Below are 12,723 nucleotides of genomic sequence, written 5' to 3' on the forward strand. Positions count from 1 at the left end.
CTCAGTCTGGTTCCCCTGATCCACCGCAGCACACGGGGGTCTGAATGGCTTCCCGGCTATGCTTAGGATCACGGGCGGGTACTTTGGAGGCACATGGTTTCATGTGTTTCTCTGAATGCTGATCAGCAGAGTCAGACTCTCAGACACTTCCTACTCCTGCGAGCAGAACAGAGCTGATCTGTCAGGCACACACAGGTACCAGCCACACCCTAGATATCATAAATAAATGCTCATTTAAATCACTTCAAAACTGCACTTAAATATGTCTGTACATTTGAACATTACGAGATGTGCCTAGAAAAAGAGAACATTTAATAAATTATGAGCATAACAGTATACCTGATTAAACAAACTACCTCCTGCATTTTTTTAAAACTCCACTCAATAACTTTTTTTTATCTCCAGAAAAATGTTTAAATTGCAAGCAAGACAATATTAAAGAGAGATGAGCAATGAACTTTCAGAAGATTGTTAAAAGCAACACAATTTACGGTAAAAAATGAGAACACGAACGACGACAAGACAGCTCCGTGAACTAAATACAGGTCTAGGGAACAGAGTCAAACCCTCGCAGATGGAGAGTGGAGGGTGCAGACACTGTGGAGACACACGCTCGTGAGAGGAGCGGCCTGGGGACAGACTGCAGGAGGGCTGGAGTGCAGAGGGCATCTGACTCACCAAGCCGCTCCGACAGGAGCCTGCCTGTCGTGAAGGAACGCTGCCCAGCGTGGAAACAAGTCCTGCTGCCGGAGGCCCGTCAGCACCTCGCCTGCCACTGCGTGACACTCCCAAAGGGGAGCAAGGAGGCGGCGGCGGCCAGTCTCAGCTGCCTGGCCCACGGCCCCACCAGCTCTTAGTAAAGGCCGGAGCTGTAGGGACCAAGCACCTCCGTGTTCAGAAAGCACGGCACCCCCAGCTTTAGGAGCCAGCAGGACGGAGTGCCTGGTTAGGCTCCATCTCCACAGATGGCGGGCTCTTTATGCAGCAGGCTGCTCCAGGCCACTGTCCTGCCATCCACGGAGAGACCCACCTGGAGGTGGCACTAAACAGATAAACCCCACCGGGCCCCAGGCGTGGCAGAGGGGCCCACCCTGAGTTACCAGCACGGGCCAGGGCAGCAGGCTGCGGCTGTAAAAGGGCTCGCAGCCCACGACCACCAGCCTCTACAGACAAGCGCTGGGCCTGCCACCAGCTGGCTCTTCCCTGCACGGTGCGCCTGTTCCTTCATCCCTGATGCAACAGGCAATCTCATCAGAAAGGTGTCTACCATTCCGCTTCCTTCAGGTTCCCAGGTGGGTGGACAAACCACAAATGCTTAGGAGCCCGACCCTCCAGATGCAGCAGGGGAGGCCCGGGAGGGCTGAGGGCCAACAAGCCGTGAAGACGCGGAGAGCCCCCCGCCCCTCGCCTGCTGCTCCGGGCACTGCGACACTCCCCTCTGCTGAGAGGCCTCCCTGCAGTCTGCGTGGGGTCATGGAGTTAGAGACACACGGACAGACGGACAGTATGCATGGGACCTGGGCTGCATACGCACGTGTGGGTGTAGTCGGGTGAGGGCAGCATGCAGCGGAGGGGCATGGCGAGGAGGGGGCATCGCAGAGGGCGTCCTCCGGTCGGATCCAGTAGGCCTGGCTGCCCCGGTTACCTTTGCGGCTGGAGCCGCTCCCGGCGCCCAGCAGGCCGTCTTCGCAGCCCTCGCCCTGCAGGCGCTCGCGCTGCAGCAGCTTGTCCACCCGCTGGATGATGCACTCCAGGCTCTTGTCCACATTCAGCCACACCTTCTCCTTCCAGAGCAAGGGCACGGGGTCAGTGCCTCGGGTGGGGCAGAACACAAGCCAGACGCCCCCGACTCGGATCCCCGCCTGGGCCCCATGCTCCCCAAAGCCCCCAACTTAGAAACAGCGAGAAAATTCACAGCTCCAAAGGCAAACCAATGTCCTGTTTTGTGGAGAGTCTGCCAGTCACTAGGGCAGAGGCCAGGGCAGGCAGAAGGGACGGTCTCGTCCCCTCCTCCGTCCACCGCAGACCTCACACGACCGTCACAGGAGACTGAGGCCCCCTGGGGGGAGCTGCTGATCACTTGGGTTTAGGAGGGGGTGTCTCCAGAAACACAGACAGGATTCAGGACACTGGGGTGGGGCTGGAGGAGCCAGTGCCTCTGAAGAGCAGACCCAACAAGCGACAGGGCTGGCTTTGTGGTGTGTCACTACGAGAGGGACAGACCTGCTCTTGGGGCCCCCCTTCGGGAGAGCATGAACTGATGTCAGAGCACAGCTCCCAAGTCCTCAGTCCCTCAGTCCCAGGAAGATGCAGCCTGGCAGGGCCAATGGCCCGCTCAGCATGGGGGGTGGGGGTGTGGGGAGTGCGGACTCACCCACTCCCCCTCGTGCCAGTCCACCTGCAGAGAAGACCGGCTGTTCCTGCCCGACCACCGAGCCATGAGGGTGTCCTGGTCATTCCGCAGCATCACCTGCTCCTCCTCGGTCGAGGTGGGCGAGGCCTTGGAGGCGATGTAGTCAGGTCGGGCGGCATTCAGCCCATGGATGGAGGTGGCCAGCAGCTTGCAGTCACACACGGTGACCAGCTGCCGGGTCTGCAGGGACACACGCACACCCAGCCTCTCAGCACCCAAACCGTGCTGAGCAGGCCATTACCAAGGAGGCGGAGGAGCCGCCCCAGCTTCAACAAGCCCCCGGCACTCACTGCAAAGTCAAGGGCATGAGGCTGTCACCGAGGATCCTGAGCCCTGGGCTCCGTCACTACCTTGGCCCCCCTCCAGGTCTATGACCACAGGCCAGTCCCAGACCTCCACTCCAGGCCGTGTGGGAAACAGGCCTGAAGGCAGACAGACCTTCGAGGTCATCCCAGCATCACCACTTGTGTGGACAGCTCTCGGCACACGTGAGGTGTCCAGGGGTTTTCAGAAACCCAAGGGACCCACCTCCCCTGTAGCAGGAGAGTCCCTCCTACCTTGTCTGCCAAGATGGCAAGTGTTCTTTCCAGGCCAGTGGCAGACCTGTCCTTGGCCGCCCTCGAGAGCCGCTCGGCGTAGTAACTCACTTGGGTTTTGAGGGTATTGATCTGGGCAATGATCTCCTTAGCTCTGATGATGTCCTGTGGTATGTAGATGATGGACTGGCAGCTGGATGATGTGCTAGGAAGGATTGGAACAGATTCAAAAGGGTTCTCCCAAGTTGACAAGGCTGGAGACACCCTCCCAAGCCCAGCCCACACCCAACACAAGGTGAAGCGTCCTGTTCCTCAGGGGTGTCTTCCTAGGCTAGTCTAGTTGTTGACGGGCAAGAGTAAATCTCAGGAGATCCACCCTGTCTATATGGTATAGGCTTGAAATGTTAAAATACAGTTAAGTCTTTTATCTATATTCCCACATATCTGTATTTCTCCTGTGTTTATACACATGTGTACAGATACTGAGCCCGGTCGTCATCTGAACATCCACCATCTTTCACCTAAGAACCTCTTCTGTCAGTTTCTAAGTGTTACCTAAGTGGAGACTTGGGGTCTGCTGATTCTGGAGGGGGTCACGTCACAGTACAAGCAGACTTCAGTGGGGGCTGGACTTTGCCAAAAGATTCCTGGTTTCTCATTTGGCCAACAAGGACTTCAAACTTCCTACACACAGACCCACACCCTCCTTTGTGCGTTTACCTCAGGAAGTCCTCAGAGAACTGGGCTTCTGTCCTTTCTCTCCTGCTCTGGGACTCCCTTGCTTAAAAAATCTTGTCCTGAGGGATGGAGGGGCATGGACGATGCGCCGGACCGGAGGCAAGGCACTCGGTGACTTAGGAAACCGGTCCTCCCTATCTCTGCCGCCAAGCGACATGTGTGTGCCTCTTGGGATGCAACGTCAGAGCCACAGCTCAGCCACTGCCCGGCACAAACACCAGCCTCTGGGGAACCAACTCCATCTCGGGACCTTCTAGATGGGGACATAAACTGAATGCCTCTTGGCTAAAATGCCAAATCAACCCTATATTACAAACTTATTTTTCAGACCACCTGAGGAAGCGAGGGAAGCAGGGGGAAAACATATAAGGCGACCATCTTTCACGGAATGAAGGGCCTTGACTGACACCCTCAAAGAACTCTGGGGGAGGAGAGAGAAGGTGGAGGGCCACACCCTCCTTCACTGCCCCGGGAGAAGAGGGTCACATGATCAGGGATGAGCCCTTTCCTTACTGGGCTCTTTCCAGGCTAACCGGAAGCCGGGTCACCAAGAAACGGCCCTGCCCTGCCCCCGACAGACTACGGGGTCAGCATGCACACACGAAAACCACAGCACCCCAGAACAAACAACACCCCAAGCCCAGACGTCACAGTGAGAAACGATGGAGGTGTCAGAAGCCCATGCAGCAGGCCGCAGTCAGGCCCGCACAGCATGAGGTGCGCACGCTGCTCTCCAAGCTGCAATCACTCTGCCCAATGAATAGCTGCCACTCAGCGGAGTCAAGTCTCAGGATGGGAGTTTTCAAATCTCTTCTTCCCAGGCCCCAGTCTTGAGAGAACACTCGTGACGTGAAGTGCACGTTCGTGTGTGTGTGGAACGGCGTGTCCATTTCAGCAAACACAAAGCCTCTAGCCAGCCGGAGAGGAATCACCTCCCCACTCCCCACGAGTCCTCACACACAGGTCCTATCAGTAACTGGGGCTCATGGAAGGGACACATGGCGGGAGTGAGAAAGGACACGCCTCAAACAGCGGCTGTTCATGGGCGACTGTGAACAACAGCCGTGTGAGCCCAAAGACTAACAATGGGGCAGCTGCAGGGCCTCGGCTGGGGGACAGGGCCATGGCCCCGTGGCACCCTGGCCCGCCCAGCCAGGGCCCTGAGCTGCTCCAGCTCCGTGAAGGCAGCGGTCCCGAGGGCAGCGGGAGCCTCACGAGTCCTGGTGCAGAGCCCCTGTTCTGGGCCGGGGCCGCGCTCTGGGTGAGCCTGGGGAGGCCTGGAGCAGCACCTGGGGGCCTCGGTCAGCAGGCACCAGGATTCTGGCTGCCATCTCATTCTTTGGTGGAGAAAGTCATCTGATTATATTAACCCCTGGTTTGCCCTCCAGGGGTTAAACCCTAGTAATTTGTTTTGCAAACCTCCATTAACCATTAAATATAAAAATGTACACTGGGGACTCCCCTGCTGGTCTACGGCTGAGACACTGCACTTCCATGGCAGGGGAGGGGTTCAATGCCTGGTCAGGGAACTAAGACCCTATGTGCCATGAGGCATGGCCAAAAAAAAAGCAAGCTGGTTTCATTCCTGCGAGAGGTGAAGGAGAAGTAAAAACAGAAGAGCCTTAGATGGCAGTAAAAGAAGCCAGAAAGGGACTCCCAAACACACCACTGTAGTGGCTTGAAGCCTCAGTACCTGGGACCTGCCTGGCCTAGGTGCTTCCTTGTCATGGAGAGAGAGCTGGGTCTTTGCTCCAAGTGACGCAGCCAGACTGGGAGGGTTTGAAACAGCAGACTGGAGACGGGCTATTCATTATCACAGAACATTGCAGTTGGAAGGAGAGTTCTGTCTATGAGACTACAGCTAGGAGCCTGCGGGGGCGTGGCAGGGGCAGCACCTCACAGAGGAGGGGACAGGCTTTCTCTGCACGAGAGCAAGACCCAAACGCACACTCTCCACAGACAGAGAACTCACCAACACTCCTCAAAACTGCTAAAGAAAAGAACCAAGATGAAATATTAGCAGCTTGTTAGCAAACGGCAAATGCAAAACAAAACCAAGTTCTCTTTCATCAAAATTCTGGAGATAACTTGAGGAGGCCCCGACCACAGGGAGGATTCAACTTAGGAGCCCAGGGTGCTCCCTGGTCAGAGCAGCGTCTGCGCATGTGCTTGAGCCCCAGGGAGACGCCGCATGTGGTGGGTTACACCTGCGCTGAGGAGAGCTCCCCTGGTGCAAACCATTCCTGCAGGTGATTTTATGCCATTAGTAGGAAAATACATAAACATGTACGTTATATATTTGAAAAATACTACAAAAGCCTTTGGGGAATAAGAGTCCTGAAGTTCACATGCAGGATAACTAGTGTCAACACCCCGACCTTCCTGGGCCAGGGCCAGCCCCTGACCGGCTTTCTCCCCCAGGGCCGAGTCGCACGCTCACACCCCCACATGCAGTGCAGCGACACACGCGCGGCTGGCCGTGCAGAGCGGCGGTGGCACAGGAAGCTGTCTTTGCCCTAATTCCCAGGGGACCACCAGGCTGGAAAATCCTCGGGTGAGTCTGGTGGCCTGGTGTGAGGAGCCCTTGGTGGGGCCAGATCCAGGTCAAGGGGGCTGCAGGAAGGTGGGCAGGATCCCAGAGATGCTGCCCAGTCTGAGGCTCACTTCCCACCCTCTGCCCTGGGGACAGCGCTGAACCCTGAGTCCCTGGGTGCTCTCTGCCTGCCCGCTCACCCCTCAGCCCACTGCACCTGTCCTTTCTCCTCAGCCCCTGCAGTCCAAGGTCAACCTGCTCAAGCCCTGTCCTGACACCCGCCCAGGACACAGAGCCAGCTCTGCCCTGAGGCTACGGCCAGCACTGTGTGTGTGGCCTCAGTCGCCAGGCCTCCACAACTGCTCCACGGGACCTCCTGAGGATTGTGGGCCTTGGTGCTGGGGCCCCTCAGCTCCACATTCTGCACAGGCTGCTGTGCTGCAGCCCCACTTTCTTCTTTCTCTGCGATACCACCTCCTTCTCCTGGCCCTTCCAGGACCACTGCCCAGGATCCTGCCTCCCCACCTTCTCCAGAACCTCACTCCATCAGTGTCCTCCGCCATCTCCCCTCATTTCCCATCGTCTTTCCTACCAGCCTGAGACAAGCTTGTCTTGGTCCCACTCCTCCTCTACCTGTAGGTCTGAAGAGCCCACGGCATCACCTACATGCATCTACTTCCTACATTCAAGCCCTCCAGTCAAGGAAAGTCTAGCCAGGTGATGTTTGGGAAGATCACCAATGCCTCCCGGTGTCAGACACCAGAGCTCAGCTTAGCACTCTCTCCCTGTCGTCCCTGCCCTGCAGCAGCCCCTGCACCCTCTTTCCAGCAGGCTCCTAGCACTGGCATTGACCTACCTGCTCAACCTTCAGCTCTAGCCACCAGCTCACCCTGCCCCCAGAGCTCCGGCCCCAAGGCCCCGCCCCTTATCACGTGCCCCGCCCACCTCGCCGTTTCCCCCACTCTGATTGGTCACTCCCTGCAGCCCCTGGAGCCTCTCTGACCCTGGGAACACTGACCACCAATGTCCTCCAGGAGAGGAAACCATCTTTCCCAGACCTCGCACCCTATGACCTTCAACCAGGGTTTCTAAAGGGCAGCGGAGCCCGCCAAGTCCGCGAGGACCGGGGGCACCATTCTCCCGGCGGATTTTTCAATCGGTTGCCGTTTTGCAGGGACAGGCCCTCGGGCACTAGGTCACCTCCCAGCACAGGCTCCTCAGGCAGCTCCCCCAACCCCGCAAAAGCAGATCGGACGCTGGATGTTTCTGCGGTCCCCTTGTGACTTTTTTTTTTTAATCTAGGAAGCTTGAGACAGCAGAACAAGGAGGACAGACACCCTCTGAGAACTTACTGTTTCTTTGTCTCTTCAAATTTGTGCAGCTTTTTGCGGAGACCTCCTGACTTGAAGCCCTGGCAGTGTGCCGCTGGTGCCCCGATGGTGACGATGTCATAGTTCTGATCTGAATGACAGAAAGCTCTCCTCTGTTACTCTGGCTCGGGCCTGTGGACAAAGCTGGCTACGGGGATATGCACGAAGCTCTGGGGTCCCCTGCCAGCCCAGCTCCAAGCAGCCTGTGGCAACACTAGTCCCACCATCCAGGGTGCCTGAGGGCCTCTGGAGCCCAGCACCCTCATCTTGGCTCAGAGGGGCCTGTGTGGGTCTTGGGGTGGGGCCACACAGACACCCACAACTCAGCCTGCGCCCCTGCCTCAGAAGGATGACCTGTGGGCCGTTTTCTGCCCCAGAAACGCAAGGAAGCTGGAGGGAAGACAAACAAGAGGCAGATGCTAAAGCTCCTCACAAAGGCCTTGGAAGCCCCTGTGCTGTGCTCTCAGCCCAGCGCCACAGCAGACACACAGGACAGACGTGTGACAGCTCAGGGACCGAGGAAAGAACCGACATGATTCACGGGGCAGTTACCTGCTCCTCCGTCATCCTGAACTCTCATCCTTTGTATGTGTAAGTTAGTGGGAACAAATTCTAGCTTTTTATCTGCTTTCAAACTGCTTGCTTTGAACGAGGGACCTAAAGATCAGAAGGAGAGAAGATAAAGATGGTCAGCCTGTATCCAGCGTGCAAGAAAGGCGCCCAGAGAAGGGACCCTGTGGGGACACTGCTGTGGGCGAGCAGGCACGTGTCGGCAGAGGCCTCGGGGACTCCAAGCTGCCCACAAGCACGCTTCCTTCCCTGATGACGTGGGCTGTGAAATGCTGAGGGATGGCAGCTCCTGGCCAGAAGACTGGTCTGGGGTCCCAGGGGCGAGTGGAGGCAGGCGGAGCCACCCTCGGAAGCTGAGGAAGGACACCAGACCTGCCTACACCAGCTCTCAGCCGAGAGGTCTGACTCAGGGATGGAACTGTGTGCAGCATGCTGTCAGCACCGCTATAAAAAGCAGGGAGGCCCGTGCCAGAAAGTGCCTGTTCCCACTGCAGAGCCTTCCAGCACCTAAGATCCAAGAAACTGCGCAACAGCAGCGACACGCCAAACCTGGAAAGTGGCGAGAAGGCCCACTCGCCACCCTGAGTCGGTCGCAGTGAGCAGACGCCACAAGGCACCTGGTCTGGCCCTAGAGCACACACACGTCCTTGCGTACACCCTGCGTGGCTCAGGGGTTTGGACCATGTTTCCTAACAAGATATTCACAATCTTACTTCTATAACTGGAATACTTAACTAAGTGAAGAATTACATGCCGAGAAAAGAAAGGGATTATAAATTACGGTGACAATGAGGAGAAATAAACATTTCATTTAGTGAAAAATGGCACATTTATTTTGCCAGCATAGAAATGAAGACTGGCCACCATCTGCTCTACGCTTTGCCCAGGAAACTGTTCCCCAGCTACTAATGGGTGGGGGGGCCCACGGACCAGCAACACCAGCTTCCTGGGAGCCTGTTAGAAATGCCAAACCCCAGATCTGCTGTTAACAAGATTCTCAGGGGACACAGATACACACGACATCTCAGAAGCTCTGCTCCAGAAACACCCAGGTGTATGGTCTCAGACTCCCCAGGCAACAGGCAACCAGCACCAGCAGGTCCCTGCATCCCTTCAGGAAAACACTGCAATTTCTCGTAGAAATGCACTCAGATCCTTTCTTCAGACGCAAACCAGACCCAGGGCGCCATCACCTTGCCGTCATTCCTGATTCTGGCTTCTTCTCAGTCAAGTTCATGGACAGCTTTCTATGTTCTGTGTCAAAACCACATTAAGGCCTTATGACTTTCCTGAAAACCTGAAATTCTATTATAAAAAGGGGAAGAAGGGAAGGATCTGGAGAATAAATAGAAAACCAGTCACTTCATTTGGAATCCAAAGGGACTGAGTTCATCATCGTTTTCTAAATCTACCCAAACATGCTTTGAAAATCAAGTGGCACCTTTTAATAAGAGGTGTCTGTCTTTCATTTTCTCTTTTGAGCCTTAAAATGGAGAGCTTCACTCAGACAATTTTTATGTCAATATGTGTGTGTGTGTGTACACTCATGTTTTTTTCTGACTCTGCAACCCCTTGGACTGTAGCCCACCAGGCTCCTCTGTCCATGGCATTTCCCAGGCAAGAATACAGGTGTGGGTTACCATTTCCTTCTCCAGGGGATCCTCCTGACCCAGGGATCGAACCCGCGTCTCTCGTGTCTCCTTCACTGGCAGGCAGATTCTTTACCACTGGTGCCACCTGGGAAGTCCATGTATCAGTATAAGGACCACCAGTTAAGCTAGGAAATCTAGAAACTGCGCCTGGCCTGGTCTCAAGGCAAAAGGCCTACATTCTTTTGGGCACTGCACTGATGCGGGACCAAGATGAGGCAGTAACGTGGACCGGCAGCTTGGGACTCTCTCTCCTCAGTTTCATCCTAGTGGTTTGTTTTGGCAGATGACACCATGGAAGGAACTTTCAATGCAATTCACATATTTGTCTTAATTAAGATCTGAAAACTCCATATCTGAAAGAACCAACATCTACATGAGAATCTATTTTTAAAAATCCATTAGAGCGTCTGCCAGTGGGCATATGTGAGCAGCCCTGGATTCCAGGTTTTCAGCTGGGAAATGAGGATGGGCGCCCACCTTTGTACTGATGGAGATCGGTCAGGTTCTCCTGGTAGGTGAGGATGATGGTCTGGTACTGTGTGACAATCTGGCGCCGGAGGCTCTCCCAGCATGGGGACAGCTCCCCCAGCTCCTCCAGCTCACACACTCTGCAAGCAAAACACACACGTCAGGCCATGGCGCCCACTCCCTCCTGGCAGAGGAGGCTCAGGAGTCCCGAGCATCCAGGAGGCCAGATGGTCGTGGACGTGTCACGGACGCTCAGGGAAGGCCCTGTGGGTCTGGGGGCCAGCAGTGGTGCAGCACGGCGGATGGCCCCACATGCGGCTGTACGAAAGGTGGGCAACCAGTGACCGTGTGGAAACTGCACAGACAGGCTTTCCGTAGGAACCTAGGTGTTCAGGGAAAACGCAGCGAAGGACTGGAGAGGGGAGTGGCTCTGCCATGGCCCCTGTGGCCACGCACGTGTCCAGAGGCCACAAGAGCTTGAGCTGCAGTCCATTTGAGTCCAACCCTCCCGGATCACAAGAGGACTAGAGCCTGAGGGCAACCCTCTCCCATCTCCTCGTCCCCCAGGGTTCTGCCCCCTGGCTTCTGGGAAGCATGGGCCTTCCCGCCCTCCCCGAGCAGAGCTGCAGAACAGAAAGCTGTCCAACGAGCCTGCAGCTGGGCTGCTCAGCAGTGTGGGTCCCACAGCCGCCAGGCCCTTGAGTCTCACTGCCATCCTTTCCAGGTCTGGGACAAGGACCCTGGGAAACCGGCAACTTCAGCCACCGCTGCCGTCACTGTCTGTGTGAGTGACGGGCTGTCCGGATATAGAAGGTGTGAGGGAGACGAGGACAAGCAAGAGAGGACTTGGGGTCTCCACAGAAATGAAAGCTGCTTAAGAGCTGAAATATATGGGACTTCCCTGGCGGTCCAGTGGCTAAGAACCTGCGATTCCACTTCAGAGGCATGGGTTCGATCCCCGGCTTGCCATGCAGCATGGCCGAAGAGACAGAAATGATACACAATCTCAGCTCGGCAGGAAATAGCAGCTACAGAATCAGAATGATGAACGCACACATGGATTTTGAAAAAAGGATACCCATTTGAGGAAACTGGGGAGAAAGTATAAAAGACCTGAAGTCCTCATCATTTATGAGGATTTCCCTTTCCCAATCAGGAGTTAATCCCTGAAATTGATTGAGAGTGCTCTGTGCATATATACAGAAATGCAGCAGAAAACACTGACATGGCTGAAGTGGCTGTTTCTTGGGAAATGAACAAGAAAGTTGAGCATCTCAAGACTTGCATTTTTGGTAAAAAGCCTTTTTGCACTCTTTCACTTTTCACACTATGCACTTTTTCCTCTGGGGGGCTAATTTTTAAATGCTTTTAGGAATCTACTAAATTATCTGAAGTTAAAAAGTCATACCATTTTATTATTATTAAATCAGCAAAAGGAATGCTGAAGCAGAGGGAACATGTGCTCGGAGCTGGCACAGCTGGCCTGTCGGGCAGGCGATCTTGTGACTTCCTCACACACAAACGGGGGACACAGTTGAGCAAACTGAGCCAGGCTGAGGAGCAGGCAGGCGGCTGGGCTGGGCGTGCGACCAGGCCTGCCTGAGGTCTGTGCTCACCCACCCCCTCTAGAGCTTTCCTGCGGGAAGGGGTGGCCGGCAGGAGCCCTGGGCCTCACCTGGCTGCGTCCTCCTCCAGCAGGAGCTTCACAAACTGCCGGGGCACGTGCAGGGACAGCACACTCTCTGCCATCTGCTCCAGGATCCGCAGGTGGTTGCCCTCGGTGGTCGGGAAGCGGTACATGCGGCAGATGGCACCACCAAACACTGAGGCGGGAGAGAGACAGCTGCAGTGAGCGGGGGCGGGCCGCCGCGGCCCCCCAGCCTACACGGTGCCCTCACCCCCAGGTCTCCTTACTGTTTATCTCCAGGGAATCCGAACACTTAAACCCAAGCCCACCAAGTGACAGCCTCAGTGCTCCTGCCCCGGAACATGCAGTCTTGTCGTCCCAGACCATGTCCCTGGCTTGGAGGTGCTGGGACTGGGTGGGGAGGGCCACTGGCAATCGAATCATCAAGACAGGGCCAAAGGGAGGAGGAGCCCCTCGCCTGGAGGGTCACCAGTTCCCAATACGCTGAACCAGAGACTGGCATGCTGGTGTGCAGGGAGGTGACCACTGGCGGACACACCCTGACGATCGGAGCAGGTGGGGGAGGGGACCACGGGCCCAAGTGGACACTCACGAGAGTGGCAAGAGTACCCACGGACGAAGCTGTTTACCCGATTTCAGTAAAGTGTCTTTTCGCAATGAAGCGTATTTGGATCGGATCCCCAAGGCCTCAGTCAAGCTCTCGTCAACAGGCAGAACCATCTAAAAACACATACACCCGAGCATGACGAAACTGACTCGGGCGACTCCAGGGCGTATCTTAGACCATAGAAGCCT

At 55.8% G+C, this 12,723-nt stretch overlaps 1 protein-coding gene across 8 annotated transcripts in view; it reads right to left on the reverse strand.

The window, feature by feature from the left end:
• INPP4A (inositol polyphosphate-4-phosphatase type I A) overlaps positions 1 to 12,723 on the reverse strand; it is a 51,730-nt gene that overhangs the window by 25,927 nt on the left and 13,080 nt on the right. For 2 of the 8 annotated variants that reach the window (XM_068984561.1, XM_068984537.1), the window contains exons 7-15: positions 12,558 to 12,648; positions 11,956 to 12,103; positions 10,290 to 10,420; positions 8,143 to 8,247; positions 7,573 to 7,681; positions 5,660 to 5,674; positions 2,971 to 3,154; positions 2,375 to 2,593; positions 1,646 to 1,784 (exon numbers count right to left, since the gene is read on the reverse strand). In XM_068984561.1, coding sequence (XP_068840662.1) covers positions 1,646 to 1,784; positions 2,375 to 2,593; positions 2,971 to 3,154; positions 5,660 to 5,674; positions 7,573 to 7,681; positions 8,143 to 8,247; positions 10,290 to 10,420; positions 11,956 to 12,103; positions 12,558 to 12,648 — 1,141 coding nt within the window. Of the gene's footprint in view, positions 1 to 1,534; positions 1,785 to 2,374; positions 2,594 to 2,970; positions 3,155 to 5,659; positions 5,678 to 7,572; positions 7,682 to 8,142; positions 8,248 to 10,289; positions 10,421 to 11,955; positions 12,104 to 12,557; positions 12,649 to 12,723 lie in introns of all 8 variants that reach the window. The other 6 variants (XM_068984553.1, XM_068984528.1, XM_068984570.1 and 3 more) reach the window with 4 other exon arrangements.

The sequence above is a fragment of the Capricornis sumatraensis genome, chromosome 1 (genome assembly GCF_032405125.1).
Source record: "Capricornis sumatraensis isolate serow.1 chromosome 1, serow.2, whole genome shotgun sequence".
Lineage (NCBI taxonomy): Eukaryota > Metazoa > Chordata > Mammalia > Artiodactyla > Bovidae > Capricornis > Capricornis sumatraensis.